The 21,635-nt window shown below is 38.4% G+C and overlaps 1 protein-coding gene across 3 annotated transcripts in view; it reads right to left on the bottom strand.

Annotated features, from left to right (window-relative positions):
• The window catches only part of Map3k5 (mitogen-activated protein kinase kinase kinase 5), a 201,750-nt gene that overhangs the window by 42,445 nt on the left and 137,670 nt on the right, over positions 1-21,635 (bottom strand). For all 3 annotated transcript variants that reach the window (XM_076858216.2, XM_076858214.2, XM_076858215.2), the window contains 4 exons: positions 12,093-12,226; positions 5,870-5,997; positions 5,305-5,441; positions 4,208-4,313 (listed from right to left, as the gene is read on the bottom strand). In XM_076858216.2, the coding sequence (XP_076714331.1) occupies positions 4,208-4,313; positions 5,305-5,441; positions 5,870-5,997; positions 12,093-12,226 (505 nt within the window). The remainder of the gene's footprint in view (positions 1-4,207; positions 4,314-5,304; positions 5,442-5,869; positions 5,998-12,092; positions 12,227-21,635) is intronic.

The following is a 21,635-nucleotide window of genomic DNA, read 5'->3' as shown; positions in this document are numbered from 1 at the left end:
GAAGCCCACTGTCCAAGGGTAGAAACTGACTGTTGTTCATAAAAATAAAGTACGAATTTTTTTTCAAGTATTGACACCTTGTGAAGTTCATTCTCCATATGACAGTAGCTCAAATTCATGTTCACATACAAGAGTACACATCTACCCTCTCAGCTTAAACTAGCAAAATCACCAGAGGAAAACCTTTCTCCTTGCCATGGATAAGGCAACCTTGCTCCCCCCAAGACTCAACTACCCTTAGTACAAAATTGTTACAATTTCTCTTCATTCATAGTTTTTCCCAAAGTGATAATTTTTTTTTTAATTTAAATAAATCAAGAGGGCTTTTAGAAAACCTGTGCTGAAACCTATACTGTGTTTTGCTGTTGCTTCTGGTTCTATAAAAGAATTGGTGAAGAGAATTTAGGTTGCACAAATATCTGAGTGGAAGTTACAACTAATCAAAAAATATAGTAAATTTTAAAAACTGGTATAATTCAAGAAATGTCAATAATAAATGATACAATATTTTTTATCAATCAGGCATTATTTATAGGAGCTCTATCTGATCAGTAGAGGAAAGGGACAGGAAGGGGAAATACTGGGGAAGGATACTGACCCAATCATATTGTTATAACTGTGTCCATGTGCAAATACATAACAACAAGTCACCATTGTGTACAACTATAGGGCACCCCAAAATATAACGAAATACAGAATAGCTCCCTCTGCCAAGTGTGTCATCCAGCCTTCACTGAACAAGTTACAAAAAACAGGTTGTTGGGGCCGGGGATGTGGCTCAAGCAGTAGCGTGCTAGCCTGGCATGCGAAGGGCGCTGGGTTCGATCCTCAACACCAAATAAAAATAAAGTAAAAAAGATGTTGTGTCCACTGAATACTAAAATATAAATGTTAAAAAAATTCTCTCTTTTTTTTTTTAAAAAAAACAGGTTTTTATGTATTCAAATCTGTTCCTCAGTTTACTCCACAAATACATGACACATAAGTTTTTTGGAGGAGTGCTGGGGATTGAGTCAGGGCATCATGAATGCTAGGCAAGCACCCGACCCCAAGGTACACTCCCTAGACCCAATATTGTAACATAAATAGACTTCCAGGACTAGACTATAAAAATACAAGCAAATGCAAACATCAGGCTAAGGAAAATAAGTCAGGGTGTCAACTCCAAGACCTATACCTCACATATCTGCATTCTAAATTTTTAAAAAATTACTGTTAAATATCTATTTTAAAATTTCTTTGCCATTGCAACTCTCTTAGGAGGTGGTACAGCTTAATGGTTAACAGCGTAATCTCTGATGTCACAATTTGTTCATTCATTAATTCATTTAGCAGATGTATGCTAAAGGCCCACCACCAGCCAAGCCCTGTTCTAGCCACTTACCACAGTGGACGGCCAGGTGCAGGGCACACACCTGTAATCCCAGCAACTTGGGAAGCTGAGGTAGGAGGATAGCAAGTTTGAGGCTAGCCTAGGCAATTTAGTGAGACCCTGTCACCTTGTTTCAAAATAAAAAATCTGCTGGAGATGTAGCTCAGTGGTAAAGACCCCTGGGCTTAATCCTTCGTACAATTAAAAAAAACACTATAACAGTGTAACAGTAGAATAAAGGAAAATCCTGGGCTTACAGAACTTACATTTTTGTCATACAGGAAAAATAATAGATAATACACTGTTGATAAATTATACAGTATGGTAGAAATTGATATGCTATGACCAAAACAAACAAACAAACAACAAAAACAGAGTCAGAAGTGCCCAGGAAGGCTACCATTCATTATTAATGGGGTGTATGCAGGTGACATCTGAGTTAAGGCTGGAAGGAGGTAAAGTTATGCAAAGACCCTGCAGCAGGACCCAACCTGAATTCACGAAGGAAATGCAGGAAGTGTGGGCTTGTGGTGCAGAATAAACAAGAGGAGAAAACTAGGAGTGAGGTCTGAGAGGGAATGGGCTCCAAATCAGGTCAGAGTCTTGTCCACCATGGTGAGGATGTGGGTCCTTGTGTATTCTGGGAGAAAACAGCCATGGAGGGTTCTGAGTGATGGGGTTTGCTGTATATTTTGAAATCTGGGTGCTATAGTGAGAACAGACGGTAGGGGGCAGGTAAGTTAGGAGGCTGTGGAAGGACTGTGGGTGAGAGAGGAGGGTGGCAGCTGTGGGGAGGTGAGAATTGGTCCAGTTTTGGCCACACTGTGAAGGTACAGCCAACAGGCTTCCTCCACAGACTGGGCTGGAGAGTATGAGAACCAGAGCAGGGGGTGATAATGCAGTTGCAGAGTGGCCATCAACTGAGACAGGGAAGAGTGTGGGTGGAACAGGTTTGGGGAGAAGATAGTAATTCCATTTGGCATGTTAAGTCTCGTTTAAACCTCAAGCTTTATTAACTAACTAGTTTTGTGACCTTGGGCAAGTTATTTAACCTCTTTGAACCTTACTTTTCTCACCATAAACCGGGATAATGATAGCTAATGATTAGGGCTTGATGGATGAATTTCAATGTGCGTAAAGCGCTTGGCATGGCGCCAGGTGAGTAAATGATGGTTACTGCTGCCTTTCCCCTCATCAAAATTACCAAGAGGTAAAACAAATCATGGTCATTACACTAAATTCATTAGAGGTGACTAAGCACCTGGGACTCAGTGAGCACTGAATTAGGATTTTGAGGCCTTTGGTGGTGAGAGAGCCACATGCTAAGGCACTCTGACCAGAGCTGGGAGAGCTCTAAGCTTTAGTCTTGAGGACAGTGGGGGAGGTACAAGCACAGGGCCCTGTGAGGACTGCGTTCTTAGAGCTCCTTGGGGAATTAAAAAAAAAAAAAAAATGTTTTCAAGATTAGCAGATGATATTACATTAACATCCTGCTCAAAAAAGTGTGTGAAAGTAGGGATTTTCCTCTCAGAAGTTACTGAGTCTTGGCAGCATCTAAAATGTCTCTTGCCAAGTTGAGAGAGGATGAGGAAAGAAATGTAAAGCCACTGAGAGCTACTAACAGGTTGGAATGTATTTTATTAAAAAAAAAATGCATTTTAACTATGTGTAATTCTACGCCTAAAATAACCACTGCCTTGAGGGAAGGGCCTGGGCTGGAGATGTTGCTGACTGAAGTCCTGAGGAAAGAACTTTCAGAATTCCCTTCTCTCCTTTCTGCCTCCCAGGCTCTCAGGACACCAGAAAGGTAGAGAGGAAGTTGGAAACAGGTGAGCGCAAAGAGCACAGGGCAGGCTGAAAACCCAAGTTCCTTCACCTACAAGTTGTTGTGACCCTGCCGCGATGTCCCCTGACTCCCAGTCAACGCCTCATCTACAAAAGAGGCACTTCTGCCTCCCTCATGGGAATCAGAAACAGGGCATCGGGCCATTTTTCTTTGTATTAGACGACAGGTTAGTCTTGACCTTTTTTATTCTGCTCAATTTCTCTCCCCATCCCCTCAACAATAATAACAAGGACTTAATGCTTCATGAGAAGCAGGATAATGAAATGACCAGAGCTTGGGGCAGAGACCAGGCCTGAAGTCCCAGGTGCCTTTCCCGCCTCCCCGTGACTGAGGAGCAGTCTTTCATCTCTTGAGCTCCACTTTCCCCTTGGCCACCTTTGCCTTTCTCTAAGTCACTTGGTCTCCGCCCTTCCAGGACTTTGCACTAGAAGCAGATCAATTGTTGTATTGCCTAATTTTTCAGGGAAGCTCTCTCCTCTCTCCTTTTCCGAGAGAGTGAGTCACTTCCTCTTTCTGAATTGAAATCCTAGGGGTTATTTATACTGTGGAGTAGAGGACAGATCCCAGGAAGAAAGCAGGGTAGGGAAGAGGGAATTCAGATCCCAGATGGCAAGAGATTTGGGTATGAGTAAGAATCACAGAGAAGTTGGACTAGGAAAATGTTTAAAAAAAGTAATCTTGTCAGAGTTAGAGTGGCTGCAGGCCAACCAGGAGAGAGACGCAGTGACGGGAAAAGAAGAACAAATAACAAACTGAGAATAAAAAATAATCTTTGGTGGCATTAAGCAGGAGACTGAGCAAGTCATATAAACACAAAAAAAACAAGAGGGACAGACCAAATCCTGGGTAACACTTTTCAGTGAGCATCAAATGACACCAATGTTAATGTGCGTGAGAACACTGACTCAGTTTATCTCACACCTTAAGCTCAAACTCAGCAATTATTTCTTTAATTATGTAAGATCTGTATCATTATCATAAAAACATACCAGTAAAAGTTTCAGTGCATGGGTTTATGCCAGCAAGCCTCTTTGATGTCCCAAAGTCAGAGATCTTGAGAACACCACTATAGGTATTAATCAATACATTGTCACCCTGGGGAAAGAGGACTTCCATCAAAAATGTTATCTTTCTTCAGATACGGTTTATTGTTGACTTTTTAAATATATATATATTTTAAAGGAGTACTTAGAACAATCAAGGATGCTCATTCTTTGCCCTTCATTAACAGTTGATCTCAACAGAAAATTCTGGTCAATATTTTTTGTTTACATATTATCAGCTGTTCACAATCTGCTACTCAGATCATAGGTCAGGCGAAAAGCTCACTACAGTTTACACACCACAGAAGTTAGCTGTGTATGATCCATGGATAAGATACAATATATCTTATATATTGTGTGTGTATATATAATATATATACACAGCTTCCCAGTCACTCTTTCTTTTCTATGTTGCTTTTCTATTTCTTTCCCTGGAATATTTAGAAACATTACAGGTAAATGGGCATTCAAGTTAATTTTAGGGTAGTGATATTAACTTACTTTCAAGAGTCAAGCCTCTGTCAAAAATTTATTCTTTTTTAAAGAAAATCTTAATGTTATTATTTCAGTTTGTTATTTTAGAGAATCTATAATTGTAGTTCCCTAATTGTAGTTCCATGCATGAATATATAAGAAAGGGTCTTTTAATTATTTTTTTCCTCTAACCATGAATCCACTGATTCAATACATATTTATAGGTAGTGATTATGGGCAGGGACAAAGGCTGTTAGTAACTCAGGAATGGCCACATGTCCTGTCTGACTTTATACTGTGCGCCCCACCCCACAGAGCTCTTATAAAACATCACACACAGTGAGAGCACAGGCTACTGGCTGAGCATGGCTGAGGAGTTTATTCCGTGTGCAGAAGAAGAATAATGTAAATAACATTAGGAGTAGTGTGAAATATTTTATTTCTACTATTTCTAAGACTGACTTAATATTCACTATTCCTAATTAATAGTCATAATACAGTGAGAATTTTGAAAATAAAACAATTATCCAGCAAGGACCTCATGAAAAATGAATCATGGTGTCTCCTACCTTTATATCCCGGTGAACTATCTGATTGTCGTGGAGGTATTTTAATCCTTCCAGTATTTGCTTTGTATAAAAGCCAATTGTTTGCTCATTGTCTTTTAATGGACCCCATTTGGAACGAAGGAGAGCAGAAAGACTTCCTGTAAAGAAAGAGAAAAAAGTAGATAATCTCATCCAAGAGAGCTCTTTGAAGCATATTAATAACGTGACACGGATTTAAGTCAACATAAGCCAACATTCATTGGTCCTCACAGAGGCCCAGGAACTGGGCTCAAACATGAATTCAAAAATGTCCCTACTTTGGAGATGGTCGCTATCAATACAGTCTAAGTAAAAACCCAATCAATTGCTAAAATTAATCCAATTCATTATGATGGATACTAAAATGGTTCTAATATTTATTTACTGTCTCCAAACAAACTTCATGGCAATGTCACATACCTTTGTGTGTGTGTGTGTGTGTGTGTGTGTGTAGATAAATTAAAACCTGTACTCTAGTAAATTTCATTCAATTTTGCTCCTCTTCCAGTTCTTTTACTTTTAAAAGAAAAAAAAAAGCAACTCTTACCTCCTGGGACCTGCTCCATGAAGATTTTAATAAAGCCATTCTCACTGAAAGAGCCCAGATACTGGACTATATTTTTGTGCTTCAAATGCTTATGCAAGGCTATTTCTTCATGCAGGGGCTGAGAGTATCTGAAAGACACGAAAATGGCAATGGGCTAGTTATGCAGCCAGATTTTAGTTATAAACTGCAACAATACAAATTGAAAATTTCAACTAAACATATGACCATAAGTAAAGTAAAAATGACCATCGTAAGTCCTTTATTTTTTGTAAGGTCAATTCTGTGAGGCTGCAGCTATGGTTGGGTTAAGGGGAAGGTATCAGTCTCTGTTCTAAGCTCCTGGTATATAATAACTCATTTCTCACAACTCAATAAGGAGGGACTATTAAGATGCCCATTTTACAAATAAGAATATTAATTCACAGAGACTGACTAACTTGTCCAAGACCACAAAGCTAGTGACAGACATAAGATTTGAACCTAGGAAGACAGAAATCATCTACACAGTTTACTGTCTATACCAATGTGACCTGTTATACCATTGGCCTTACTTATCTATTTTACTATTCCAAGAGACTCTTGCCCTGGAAGACAAAAATTCCAAATAACTTTGAGGTTCATTCTAGAACATCCTGAAAAGCCCACTAATTCTTCAATAAAAAACATAAAAACATCCAAGTATCTGAGCCCATTTCTTCAAATCCTAACATTACTGTCCACCAAGACTATTATAGCATGATTTTTACCTAATTCCAAATAAGCCTCCACATAGAAAGACAAACTTCAGAGTTCAAAATCACATGATTGGTGTTATGTTGCTCTATCAAATATGAAAGTATTTTATACTTCTGAAAGCTTTTCAGGTAAGCAATAAAGCTAAAGCAGTTAGCAGTTAACAAAATCCATATTCATTTATTCAAATAAACTTTTATAATCTGTATTGTATAATATTACTCAGAAAGTACCTAGCAACAATAACAATAACAAATACTTTGTTTTAGACACATTACTCATTTTTTTAGAATTGCTCTCAGAACTAAAAAGTGCAGTTTTTTTAAAAAGTATTTTTTTAGTTGTAGATGAACACACAGTATCTTTATTTATTTTTATGTGGTGCTAAGGATAGAATCCAGTGCCTCACACATACAAGGCAAGCACTTTACCACTGAGCTACAGTCCCAGCCCAAAAGGATAGTTATTAAAATGATTACCAGTGTATTAGAGACAGCAACAACATTTTTTTAAAGATACCTTTATTTTATTTATTTATTTTTATGTGGTGCTGAGGATCAAACCCAGGGCCTTGCACTTAATAGGCGAGCGCTCTACCGCTGAGCCACAACTCCAGCCCCAGCAACAACATTTTGATAATTTGTTTGAATGAGGTAACAAGAAGAATCAATATATAATGTTACCAATAAGATACTTAGGTAATGACTCTCAACTATGAAGACATTTACAAGTTACCTCTTCCATGAGGGCAAAAAACACTTTGACACTAGTTCACATCATGAATGCTTACATTTAAGATCTGGGAGAAGCAAATATCCCTGCCTCAATATTTAAAGAAAAGATAGCTCAAATTTTGCAATACTAGTCAAGAGTCCAACCAAGCTAAGAATAAGTACTCTTCTCCAATATAGAAAGCAGTTTTCATGAAGTGTGAAACACTAGGGAAGGATGAAGTGATAATTTTTACAGGTCAATAAATTATGCTTGTCTATGGGAATTACAAGAAGAGCACATTTCTTTTCAATAAACTATGACAATTAAAAGAAAAAAAATAGTAGAGATAATAGGAGATATCTATATCTATATATATATAGCTTGAAAAACCTACTTACCCATAGTTTTCTCTAGACTATGCCCTGCGAGTCAGATTTCCATCGAAAACCATATAGACAGGTTGTTTCCAACCTTGACTAGGCATTTACCTCTCCTGAATGCAAAGAACATCAATGTTCAGGACAACCTAGAATATCTGAGATGGCGCTTGAGCATCCACATTTTTAAAAGCTCCCCAGCTGATTGCAGTATCTGGGTGAATACTGATAGAACAGGTATGCAGAATGTTAGAGGAGAAAGCCAATCTAAGATTAACCACTAGCTAGGGATACATTATGAGAGTGTATTTAAATGCACCATCTCTCACAACCGCTGGTTCACTAACAAAATGTTTTTAGAATGTGATGAAAACACAGGGAAAACTGGGTTTGGGGGTTTGTTTGTGTGTTATTGAGAATCAAACCCAGGAACTTAGGCACACTAAGCATGTGCTCTACCACTGGGCCACACCCCAGCCACCACAAGAAACTGTTGTTGTTGCCATAATCCTTCTTTGTAGGTGGTAGTTTAATCATACGTTATTCACATACCTCAAACTACCTTAGCAATTATCCTTTGTGACACTATCTAAACTCTCCAGGGCATAATGACAGAAATACTTGTTTGCTAGTATTACAGGGTTCTCTAATTTCTTTACATGGTGAACAAGATGTCGTGGACCACCTGTTCAATGTAAGAGCTTGTCATCCAGGTATTTCTGAACAACCCACTCATACCAACTGCATGGCAAGGGGCAGGGCAGAGGGCATATTTTTGGTGTTGGGGTGCTTTGTATATTTAAAGTGACATTTGAATAAATTTAAGCTACAAGGTGATTTTAAAAGTGTTTTCTTCTACCAGACAGGTTGGTACATGCCTGTAATCCCAGCAACTTGGGAGACTGAAGCAGGAGAATCATAAGTTCGAGGCTAGACTCAGCAACTTAGCAAGATCCTCTCTCAAAAATAAAAGAAAAAAAGGCTGGGGATAGGGTGCAGTGGTTAAGCACTCCTAGGTTCAATCCTTGGTACTATTAAAAAAAAAAAAAAAAAGGTTTTCTTTGTAATGGTTTTTTGGAGGGGGAAAAGGAAGGGATGTGGCTAACATTTAGTTCTGCAATTTGACAGTGATGGCACCTTTAAATATTATTTCAAGGCTACTCTATGTATATGTTACTTTAAAACCTCTAGGAATGTTTAACAAAAGGTTTAATGTGACAACTTCTTATACAATCACTCAAGGAATTTGGTGAATAATTTCTATTACTGTTTCATAAGAATTCATAAGCATGCCTCATGAATTAACCAAGAAGAAACCCTAGAATAGAATCATAAATAAATATATATATATATATATATATACACACACACACACACACACATAAAGTTAGACTACACATGAGGTATGTAGCAGTATTCTTATTCGCTGTTCTTCCCCCTTCCTATGTCATTTGGGAAACAAATGGCTGACGAGGGAGGAGTGGGCACTTTTGGTCAATGAAATAGAAGCATAAGGATGCTGGATATTCCAGGGAGCTCCGTTTTCCCTTTCTTCTGGAATGTAGATACAGAGGCTGGAGGAAGAAAGTTAAGCACTGAAAGGATGGACTACGGGGACCTGGGGACAGTGCCTGCATTGGAAGGATGTCTTCTTCAGCTTGGGCCAGTAGAGAAAGGCTCTGTGAAGGCTTGGCGCCTGCATTGAGGCTTCAATGATGACAATAAGGCAATCCCGCCAAGACCTCACTTGATCTTGCTATGACCAGCAGACAGAGACACCAGCAGAGGGGAGGCTCCAAAGGAGGTGGTGGCCCCTCCCTTGTGGTTCACGCTCACAGTTCTGGGTTTCAGGCTCACAACAATAAGAATCCACTGAAGGGTTTTAGGCAATAGTGACATGGTGTGGTTTTTCTTTTTTTAAATAAATTTTATTTTTTAGAGCAGTTTTAGGTTCACAGCAAAGCTGGGCTCAAGGTTCACAGATTTCCCACATAACCCCCTCCCCTGTCATCCTCCGTGCTTATCAGCTTCTCAATGATGAGCCTGCATTGACCCATCCATCTCACCAATGACGTGATTTTAACTTCAGAAAGGTCTCTGTGGCTACCTGGAGGAAGGATGGATGAAGGGCGGAGGAAAGAGGAAAAGCAGAGACTATTTAGGAGGTAGTTGGAGAGACTTAGTAAGGAGTTCAAGTGAGAGGCCCAAAGACAGACTAGAGTTGAAATCATAGTGATGGCAAAGAGTAGCAAGACTCAGAATATAGTGCAGAAGTTGAAACAACAAACAGTATGGCCTAATAATGGAGTGGACTTGGAGTGAGAGAGAAACAAGAATACAAATGTACTCTGTTTAGCTGGAATAGCTGGCTGGATAGAGGGTACTGTTAACAGACATAGAGAATGCTTCAGGGAGAATAGCTCTGGGGGTAAAACTCCACAGTTCAACTTTGGCCACGTCAACCTGGAGATGCCTGCATACTTACAAGTACTCCATGTTAGGTAGACAGATGACCACAGAGCTGAGGGGGAGTATTCCTTCTGAGGAAGGCTGATCATATGAACTTATCACAGAAGAGAGGAATGAGAGAAGACAAAGTAATAAGCCCATGACAGAGACAGGCCAATAAGGACAATAGTCACAAATAATCCAATTCTAAGACTGAATACACAGTACATAGATAATATACACCGTTGATAGTAGGTGCGTGGTCTAACAGAGAAGAGACCTCAGAGAAGGCATGAGCCTTCAGAAATTATGAGGCTGAAAGAGGAGAGAATTATTAGGTGCAGAAACAAAACATAAGGCCAAGCCCTAGAGCAGCGAGTGACAGAAAATACTGTTACCAGGGCTTTTGGGTCCCTGAATGGTTTTTTCTCCCCTAAAAATGATTCCATTTTCTGCAAGTCCCTACTGAGTGTGGTTCAAACCACACATTTTTTTTCTTGTGGTAGTCCCATTAAGCATGGGTTATACCTTTTGTAGTTGTTCCACAGTTCTTAAATAACCCCACTCCACACTTTTTTTATTTTCAGTCTTTTTTCTCTTGGCTATTCAGTTCTGGAAGTCTCTCTAGACACATCCTCCAGCTCAGAGGCTCTTTCCTCAACTGTGCCTGGTTCACTAATGAAACCATCACATTCTTCACTTCTGTTACAATGTTTTTTTTTTTTTAAACTTCTAACTGCTATTTCTTTTTTTTTCTTTCTTAAGAATTTCCTTTTCTCACTTTACCTTACCATCTATTCTTGCACACTGTCTTCTTTTCCCACTAGAAACCTTAGCATATTAATCTTAGTTGTTTTAAATTCCAAGTCTGCTGACTCCAAACACCTGTCATATCTGATTTTGCTTAGGGTACTTGCTAAGTTTCTTCAAATTGTGTTTTCAGCCTTTTAGTATGCCTTGTAATTTTTTCTTGAAAGGTGAACATGATGTACTGAGTAAAATAACTGTACTAATAGGCTTCAGTAATGTGATGACAAAGGATCAGGGAGGGGAAGAATTCTATAGTTCCATGATTAAGGCTCAGTCTTTAAGTAAGCTTGTGTCCTTGGTCTGTGAACTTCATAAATATGTCATCTTTTACCCCCTTTAGGTGGAACAGGATGGCAAGACTGGGCTACCATTTGGCAAGGCTCTGGTGAAACAGTTTCTCCTGAGGGCAGTCCTTGTTAAGAAGAATAAAATGCTCTGGTGTATTTTAAAAGAATTTTTTTTTCTTCTTTCCCTGCCAGAAGCACAAGGGAATTTTCCTCCAATATTCACTTTGAGAACCTGATAGAACTTCAAAAGTTAAGAATTAGAAAGGTATGGGGGCAGTTCTTGACACTCAGACTTGTTCATGTGGGACCTTTGGCAATATGTCAACTGGAGCTCAGGTTTTCTGCCCCAGCACTGACTCCCATGTATGGATTTCTGCTGTGGAAGCTGGTGGCTTTCTGTATTCACCTATCTGGGGGTAGGGTGGGGGGTCTCCTGCCTTTTATCTATGGATCCTCAGAGCTATTGACTCATCAGTTTGTTCAGCTTTCCACTTGTTGGGACAGAATGACAACTTCCAGGCTCCTCACATGCTGCACTGGAAACTATGACATGCTTATTCTCCATTTACCCATGTACCAACCATCTTGATCCAATATAACCCCAGCCCAACACACACACACATTCTCTCTTTCAGTCTTTGAAAGCTGTGTCCTTCCCTACCAGAGTCTTTTTTCCCCATCAGAGTTTTGCACTTAAACTGCTGAACAATGCAGTAGATAAAGCTGAGATTGAGTTAATTAACATAATGGAGTTTTCAGTTTTAATATTCAGAATATCAGCAAGTACTTTCTAAAATGCTATGAACGAATTGAAGTACTTTCGAAAATGGATTTTATTAGCCACAAGTACAGTACCTGCTGTCTCTTTCTGGGATTTCCTTAATAGCGATTCTGACTTGGTTGCTCAGGTCTCTACCTGCGTAGACTATCCCGTAAGTGCCTTTTCCTAAAACAACTCTGTCTCCATTTTCATCATATTCATAGTCATACTACAAAAGAAAAAAGAGAAAGAGAAGATTGAAACATTAGCTGCATTTGATATTTTCAAACACTGATTTTTTTTTTTTTTTTTTTTTGCCCAAGAACATGTTTTCTTATTTTATCAGATGGTCTTAACAAGTGAAATAATAAGATAAAGTGGTAGCTTCAAGAACCAAAAAACAGCATAAAGCAGATAGCAAATTCATGTTTGTGACAGTATACATGTTATGAATACAGTGGGAACTTACAGTTAAATGCATAAAAGTGCTTCTCCAAAAGCCTACTTGGATTCTTTACCCATTTGGTCCTGGTTTTTCATTGATCCAGGAGATGTATACAATTGACATCACATCTATCAATATCACATCTAATTATTCTTCTTGTTATTCAGCTTTTAGTACTATTAAAACATTTCATTTTCTGCCAAGAGAATAAAACCACTGAAAGGATTTGGGTAAGGAGAAAATTTTGCAGACTTGCTAGTTGAGGACAGTAAGCATTGCTTTATTTTATCTTCAGGTTCTTAAGACCCAAACATATTTTAAAAACTAAAAATAGAGGGAAAATTTTATCTTTGATGTAAAACATGTAAAAAGCATGTCAGACAAATATGGAAAATTGGATCAAAGGGAAAGGGGCACAGAGAACATTTCATAGGGACCATCTCAGACCTGGGGGCATCATCCAGAAAGGCTTGTCCTCCAACAGTATTTAGGACCATGAAATGGTCAGGCCACATCTCTGAGAAACCCTGTGAAAAACAACAGGCCAGCAGGAGCTGTCAGAAGACTAAGGTTCTGCTACTGTCTACAATTTCCTAGAGTATGAAACTGGCAGCCCACAGTCAGCTCTGACTCACAGAAGGGTTGGCCGTTAAAAAGAAACTGAGTTTAACATTTATAAGCCAACAAATTAACATTAATACTGATAAGTAATCCATGAAGAGGACAATGGTCATGGAGTTTTATGTTCATTAAAAACACAATCTTGAAAAATATAAAGTAGAGCTGAAAAACTTAGAATGAAAAATAAACAACAACAGATTTTTAACAGAATTCTCTTAAGAACAGATACATCTAGCAGACAAACTCAAAATACGGACTTTAGTGACATATTTAACAAGTTTGATATAACTTACACAGAAAGAGATCTGAATATATGAAAAATGTAACTGTTCATATATTAGGCCACAAAGAAATTTTCAACAAATCCTAAAGAACAGATATCCTAAAGACCATAATCTTTGAATACAGGATATTAATGTAAGATAGCAAAATGTACACTTTAAGAAAATTATCATGAGAATTATAAAACAATTTCAAGGAATGATTAAAAAAACATTATATATCAAATACTGAAAATATTGAAATGAAAATTTAAGAAATACTTAAATAAGTTAAATTATTCAAGTCAATGAAATATAAAAAGGACAATCTATTCCAAAGAAAGGAGAAGAGAAGCTCTGTTTTGGCAGTATGGTAGAGTAAGAACTTAAGAAACTTCCTGCTAACACCACTTGGAAAAACAAAAAATTAAACGCATTTCCAATCTTATAAAAATAGAATTAGAAATGCAGAGGGACAGGAATCCTAAAGAGTAATCAAAAAAACTGAGGCTCCTGCAGCTCAGATGTGAGGGAGGGGATAAAGGTGGGTTTTTTTTTTTTTAATTTTATTATCTAGGGCAAGAGTTTCCAAATACTTTCTGTAAAGGGCCAGATAGTGAATATTTTCAGCTTTGGGAACATATGGTCTTTGTAGCAACTCAATTCTGCCACTGTAGAGTGAAAACCACTCAGTAGATATGTACACAAATGGGCATGATTGTGTTCCAATAAATAACTATATTTACCATGGTAAGTCATTGGGCTGGATGTGGCTCTTAAGCCATAGCTAACCTCTCACCAGTGACTTGGGTCTTATTGTCCATGAGGGGACAGGAAATATAGTCTAGTGCCTATATCAGGCAAAGAGCTGGAACACACAAGACCACGCCCTTAAAGGACTAAAATTAGTGAGGACAGATTAGAAAATTGAATCCACTGAACTAGGATAAAAAAAAAAAAAGTTGATCTCAGACTAAGCTCTGGATGAGCAAAACCTCGTCTGCCCTGAATACTTTCAAGCACAGCTGATCTTCAAATTTGCACTTATTATAATATTCATAATTGCTCTTGGTGGGAGACACAAAGCAACAACATTTTAAAGGGAGATTGCCTTCATACTAGCTACTCAGAATTCTCACCAATAGCAAACCACTGAAATTGAGCTCATAATCCAAAAATTTTAAATATAAAAGAACACAATTCACCATTTGTGAAAAGATATGACAAATATCAATCCTCAAAACTTCATAAATTGGAAAATGTACAATATTTATTTAACATAAAGATATAAAATAAGAAATTTTTAAAATGAGAAAGGGTAAGATATCCTAAAAAAGACCAGAGAGATTTGAGACAGAATTGAATATAACTTTCAGGAACTGAGCCCTAAATAGGAAAGATTAAAAATAAATTCACACTCAGATATGACACAGGGAACCTACAAAATACCAAAGATAGATTACAAACAGAAGCAGAGCTAAAAGGGACATACATTCCCTGACTCCCCATCATGGACCATCTCTGGCTCAGGATGGAGGCCAAGCTCTGGGAAGGAGATGTCTACTTCCCTTGTGTCAACATTAAGCATCCATTCCAAGGTGCTCAGGGGGACCCTAGAGAATGCTCCTATGCTGACTACCTAATGTTAAGGGTGAAGACAGTCCTGTTCAGAGCAGATGACCAGGGAGGTTTTCAGGGGCAGGAAATAAGCATCAGGGTCATTCAGCAATTTGCCCAGACTTAGAGATAAAACTGGGCTCCTGAAAAGAGACAATAAGAATAATTCAAACCATACCGTCCAAAAGAACCCAAGTCTCCACACCCAAATACTGTGGTCCTGTACTCTGCAATGCTCTGCATGCTAGAAGGCTTCCAGCAGGGGCCATCAACAAAGACGGTCAGTTTTGTCAATGTGCTCTTTCAAAAAAACAGAATCCTAAACTCTGAACCTAGAATCACCATCACCTTATATTAGTACAATTTTATAAAAGAAAAAAATCCCCAACTTTTAATGACCTGTTTTATTTGGCTGTCATAAGCCTGTGTCATAGTGAGAAAAGCCTGATTACTCCCAACTTACAAATGATCAAAAATATCTTTTTCAGTGAAAATGTTGAAATTATGGTTTAAGACCAGATCCTAACATTGAAGATCTTGTGTTCTTTCTATGACCAATGCTATAGGGAAACCCTATTACTGCATAAGGGCTTATAAACTGAATATTAGTTCAATTACCCAAACACCCGTATTAAAAGATATTCCAGGATATTGTCAATATCCACTGAACATCTGCTTGCTTTTTCAAGCCACATCTGGTAACTACTACCCTCTCAGACTCCATTCTTTACCTTCCTTTACTCCCTGTAACAAATTGATTGACAAATGCCTTCTTAAAATCTCACAAATTCGTGTTGTATTTCTTATCCTCAGTGCTAATGCCTCAGATTAGGCTTTTCTTCTGTACTAATTCAACAGAGCCTTAACAGGCCTCTCAGTCCCCTCCACTCTTGTTGCTCCGTTCCACAATGTTTTCTCTATTTAGATGACAGTGAACTTTGCAATGTCTAAGATTCTAAAGTAAGCCTTCCATGTCAGTAACACTGTCTCTGCTTTATTGGCTCCTTATTGCTTTGGGAATAAAACCCCACCTCCTTAGCAGAGTATAAATGCCCTTGAGGATCTGAAGGCTGCCTCTGTTTCCAGTCTTCTCTCTTATCCATCTCTTCCTTCTAGGGAGTTCTCAGGAGGTTCTCCAGACTGTGCCCTTACCCAGGCTGCTGTTCCTACCTACATAATTCCATTCCAGGCTGCAAAACCAAGCTCCAGGAAGCTTAACTGAACTGTCCACCTGGCCTCCCAGAGCAGAGCTGGGCTCTGGTCAGCTGGGCTTCCAAGGCCCTTTGCTTGCCATGATCAGGCATCTACCACTCTTCCGTCTCTTTCCACTTACCTGTATCTCCTCCTGGACTCTGGGTTCTCTGATAACCAGGACTTCATCTTTAATTGCTCTATTCCTTATCTTAGCAATATTTGGCTTGCAGTAGATGATCAGTAGTAATTTGCTTAGTTAATCAATACGTTTATAAAAATGTGATCAGAACATTTTTTTGACCAGGTGCCAAAATAACACATTTAAAGTGAGTGTGAACTTTATGTTTGGTTGGAAGTAGTTTTGCCAATAGGAATATTTATGTAGCACAGTAAAGAATACATAAAAACCTTAATGGGGATGCTCAAGTTTCAGATTCCCTCAGGAATCTAAAGAATCCAAAGGGTATTTTATTTATTTATTTATTTGTTTGTTTATTTTTAGTTGTTGATGGACCTTTATTTTTTATTATTTATATATGGTGCTGAGAATCGAACCTAGTGCCTCATACATGCTAAACAAGCGCTTTGCCACTAAGCCACAACCCTAGCCCACCAAACACTATTTTTTTAAAAAAAACAATTATGTATTAGGTACAGAAGTTGATTCCTGTACAAGAAAGTGGTCACAAGCAAAATCAAAAGAACATTTAATAAGATCAATGTGAAGCCGGGCATGGTGGCTCATGCCTGTAATCCAGTAGCTCAGGTGGCTGAGGCAGGAGGATATCTAATTCAAAGCCAACCTCAACAATTTAGTGAGGCCCTAAGCAACTCAGTGAGACCCTGTCTCTGAACAAAATATTAAAAAGGGCTGGGGATGTGGCTCAGTGGTTAAGTGCCCCTGGGTTCAATCCCTAGTATTAAAAAAAAAAAATAGACCAATGTGATTTAAATAAAATCATCCCAATGGGTAGATACTGCTTTATTTCTTTTTTTTAAATGTTCTCTTTCTATTCTTACAAGATAAAGACAGAAATTGAAAATATAACTTTAAAGGACGTTAAAAGAGATAGGAGGTAGGTCTGAAGTTAAAAGAGATAGAAGGCGGGTCATAGAAGTTTATGTATGTGATGGCCAGAAAATCTAAAGCAGAGCTATGGTCAGGCACTCAGAAAGAGAGAGTCTGTCAAATGACAAATATGGAGGGGAAAAGGAATGTGTTAAAAAAAATAAAGAGTGCTATTACAATGCTTATATATTTTGCATTTTATTTCTATGGCAATAGGTTAGCAAATCAGGTTGTTGCTAAGGGAGACACAATTGCATTTCAAAGTAATGATGGGAATACTTCTAGAATCTTCCCTTTATTATTGCCACACAGAACAATCTAAACAGGTGCTGGGAAGATAATTGGCTTAAGAATACAATACTGACAAGGCCATATGACAAAGTAGTGATTCATTCAGTCCTTGCACTGCCAAGGGACCTACAGTGAAAGAACCACCTTTAAAACCCAGGCACATCCCTCAGGGACTTAATTAATTACATTAGGAGATTAATCACCTCAAGGACCCAAAGGGCTGTTTTGCTAATTTTCAGTCTCTATTGCCTCCTTAATATGTTAATGCCTAAAACATAAATAAAGGCCAACTACAGCAAGTACAAATACCTATATTACTTCTTTTTTCCTTCTTGCAGTGCTGGGTACCAAACCCAGGCCTTCATCCACGCTAGGCAGGCACTCTACAACTGAGCTACATCCCTGGACCAAAAGATCACCATCTTCTCTTCTTCTTTTTGTTGAAGTCATAACTTTATTAATGATAGAAACAATACAAATTTCAAACCAACCTTCAGTTATCCTTTTGAAACATCAGAAATATCAAAAAAAAAAAAAAAAGGTCTTGGCTGTCACATGGTTAAATCGCTAATTCCATTATGACATCTACAATGTCTTTGTTATTGTTCTTTGGGGTTCAGACTGCCTTTGTCTTTATAGACATAAGTGAACACTTTCTTTATTTTTTAACTTTTTTAATACCTTTATTTATTTATTTTTATGTGGTGCTGAGGATCAAACCCAGGGCCTCGCACATGCTAGGCGACTGCTCTGCTGCTGAGCCTTCTTAATGAGCCTCTTTATCTAAAACTGCATGTCCCTGCTACACTGCAACTTCCTAAATCCTCTGCTTTATTTTTCTTGCTAACATCAATCACTAACATATTAAATATTTCACATGTTTATGTTTATTATTTGTCTCTCATTAGGATGAAGGTGGGAATTTTTCTTTATTTTGTTCTATGCTGAATTCCCAGCATCTAGAGTAATGCCAGTTACCTACAGTTATCTGATAAATGTTGAGTGAATTAATGGGATCCACTTGTACCCACCCACTGTGAACAATGATTATCATAGGCTGAGAATATCTGGACAGCAGCCACAGGAAAGAGAAACAAAAACAGAAACAAAAATTGTCCTCAACTTCTTTTTGCTGACCTAAGCAAAACCTCCTGAAATACAGTCACCATGAATCCCCTTTCCAGAACTTCACATTTAAAAAGGAGATGGAGCCCTCACATCAAAATTACAGAAATGAAACTATCCAAACTTTCTGTACTTTTCACTTGTTTCTGATTACTGTGCTGCCATTTGCTTTCCTTTAAAGTCCTAAGCCCCCTTCTTACTAAGATGATATAAAAATCCTGAACTCAAGCTCTCTGGGGACCCACTTTTTCACATGCTAAGTTTCTTTCATTCATTTCCATTGACTAAATGAATAAACTTTGTCTCTTCCCCTGTTAACCTGCCTTTTGTTGATTAATTTGCAAGCAACCCAACTATAGAATATTAGTTGGAAGAGGTAAAGGGGTATTTTTTTTCCTCCTCCCAAAAGAATGAATGAATAGAAAATTGATACTCATATCATACACCACTTTAAGTGATGTATTTTCTCAGTGAGGTAACTGTGGGTGTTCAGTTTTAGATCTTTACAAAAATAGAAATAGGATGTTAAAGAAGAATAAACCCATTTGCTACGTGATGATTCCAAACGATTTAAATGAATTCGAAGCCAAAAATCTGCTGTTTGCTAACGTTTGTGAGGCAAATCATCAGAAAAGGAAATGGTGAGGTCTTTTCATCATCCTGCAGATGTGTGAGTCAAAGGAAAAATGTCCCTTTCATCCTGCTTGTCCCCACTCCACCCCACAAGTAGCCAATATTCTCTCCATGCTCACTGGAAGCCATGCAGAAACAGGTTCACAGGGCACACTGTTCTGATTATCTCAGGTTTGTGTCAGTCACATACAAATTTGATTTAAAAAAAAATGTGAGGTACAGGGCTGGGGTTGTAGCTCAGTGGTACAGCGTTTGCCTAGCATGTGTGAGGCACTGGGTTCAATTCTTTGTCTCTTCCCCTTTTTACTTATTTACATATAAATAAATAAAATAAGGGTCTATCGGCAACTAAAAATATATATTTTAAAAAAGCGAGGTACAAATGCACGTGAGAAAAAGGGAAGGAGGAAGGGGGAAGGGAAAAAGAGGGGGTGAAGTGAGTAAAGAGACAATATTAATGAATGGGTATATGTTTGGGAGAAGGTAGAAGAAGTATTCTGTATTTTGTATTAAGCACCCAAGGCCCTCAGTAATTTGCATCTCAATTTTCTTTTCATGGAAATAAAGAGAGATGAGAAGAAGATGTGTCAGTAATAGCTGTGTTTTGGTGTTAAGCTTGATTATATTTATTTTTTCACTGACTGAACATTGATTAAACAACCTTCAAGCCAGTCCCCAGAACCTACACGATCCTCTGCAATCCATATCCCTTTCTTCCCAGTTTGAGGCATTAAACAACTAGATTGTGTCCCTCATGGACTTCAAAACTCCTCAGTCTCCGAACTGAACTGCCTTTGTTTGGACTCCAGGCACCAAGAATGGCTATGAGATTAAAAGGGAAACAGAGCCATGGTCCTGTGTTGAGACATCACACAGGACAGGCTATTAAATTATGAGACAGTATGTAGGGCTGGGGAGAGGAGCTGGCACAAATGCCACGAGGACACAGAAAAGTGGGAAGCGGGGGTTGAAAACTGATTTCAGGAGAAAAAGTTGGATTTAAAAAAAAAAAAAGGTGTAGTCACCAGAAGGGGCAGAACAGCAGCCCACAAGAGGGGCTTGTGGATTTGGGGTCTGTCTGACAAGCTCAGAGGCAGGAAGTGGAGAGGAGTTTGACATTGCTGGGACACACCATGGAGAGGAAAGGGTAAGTCTGAGCCAGAGAGTTAAGGACATTCTACAAAGAGCAGCAAGAAACGCTGTAAATTTGGGAAGCCACAGGATTAAATCCACATGAGAGATCTCCCTGATGATGACAGTCCACGTAAGAGATAAAGACTTGGGATCAGGGAAGTGACGAGATGCCACAAAGAGGCTGGAGGAAAAATTGGGCATGAGGAATGAGAGGTAGAGGGTTCTATGGGACGTCTGGCTAAGGTTACTGGGTAGATGCCCTTGCTCTTCATGAATGCATGAAAAGCAGAAAACAATAAGGATCACAGCTGAGTGCCCAAACCCTAGAGGTCAGGTATAATTCACAGATGTCACACAGGGCAGGCTATTAACTGCTCAACAACCCAATATAAATTTACTAACACTAAATTATTTGGAATATAGATTCATAATCCTTCTACAACAACATACAGCCTTGAGTCAAAATACAAGGCCTTGAATCAAAAGGACTGTCTCTGAATAAAAACAGAAAAGTCCTTCTTGGAAACGTGGTTTTGATCTATCTTTGAAACAACCTTGTACAGTTTGTACTAATCTTGAAAAATATTTTAAATAGCAAAGCTGGAAAGGACCTTAAAAGTCTTGTTCAACTCTAATCTAAGGAATGAAATCATCTCAGCTCAGCAAAACTTTGTACAAATCTGATTACTTCCAATGTGAGAAGCAGAACCTAGGCTCCTGCCCTCTGCCTGGAGATCTCTAGAAGAGCCAGATGTGACCTGCTGGAGGAAGGTCAGGATCAGAGGAGGCTAAATCCACCCTGTAAATCACTACTTCAAAGAAAGAAAAGCAGGTCCTAGCTAACCTGGGCTTCTAAGAAGTTTTTCAAATGCCAGGAAACCTAAGAATTAACTTCATATTCATAATTTATATAATCACATTAATGGTTAATGCTTGCTGAATGCTAATATCATCTTAAGTGAAGAGAGAAACAGTAAAGAGCGTTCCTCTGTGGTCTATCCCTTCTACTATTTTTATTTTGTTATAGACTCAAAGGCTTCAAGAATAAATGGTATGGGTACTGAAATGACTTAAGTTCCATCTCCAATTGAGGTAAGGATCAGAAAATACTTATTCTGCACACAAATTTTACTCATGGTATAAAGATGATAACTAAAATAATTTTTCTTGTTTGCAGTAAAAAGAATGGGAAGTAGAGGAACTATTTTTGGTATATCATTCACAGGCTGAAGTTGGAGTTCAGTTGGAG

Source organism: Callospermophilus lateralis, chromosome 6 (assembly GCF_048772815.1).
Source record: "Callospermophilus lateralis isolate mCalLat2 chromosome 6, mCalLat2.hap1, whole genome shotgun sequence".
NCBI lineage: Eukaryota > Metazoa > Chordata > Mammalia > Rodentia > Sciuridae > Callospermophilus > Callospermophilus lateralis.
The sequence above is the reverse complement of the archived record's forward strand: the minus strand, read 5'-3'. Positions and strand labels throughout refer to the sequence as shown.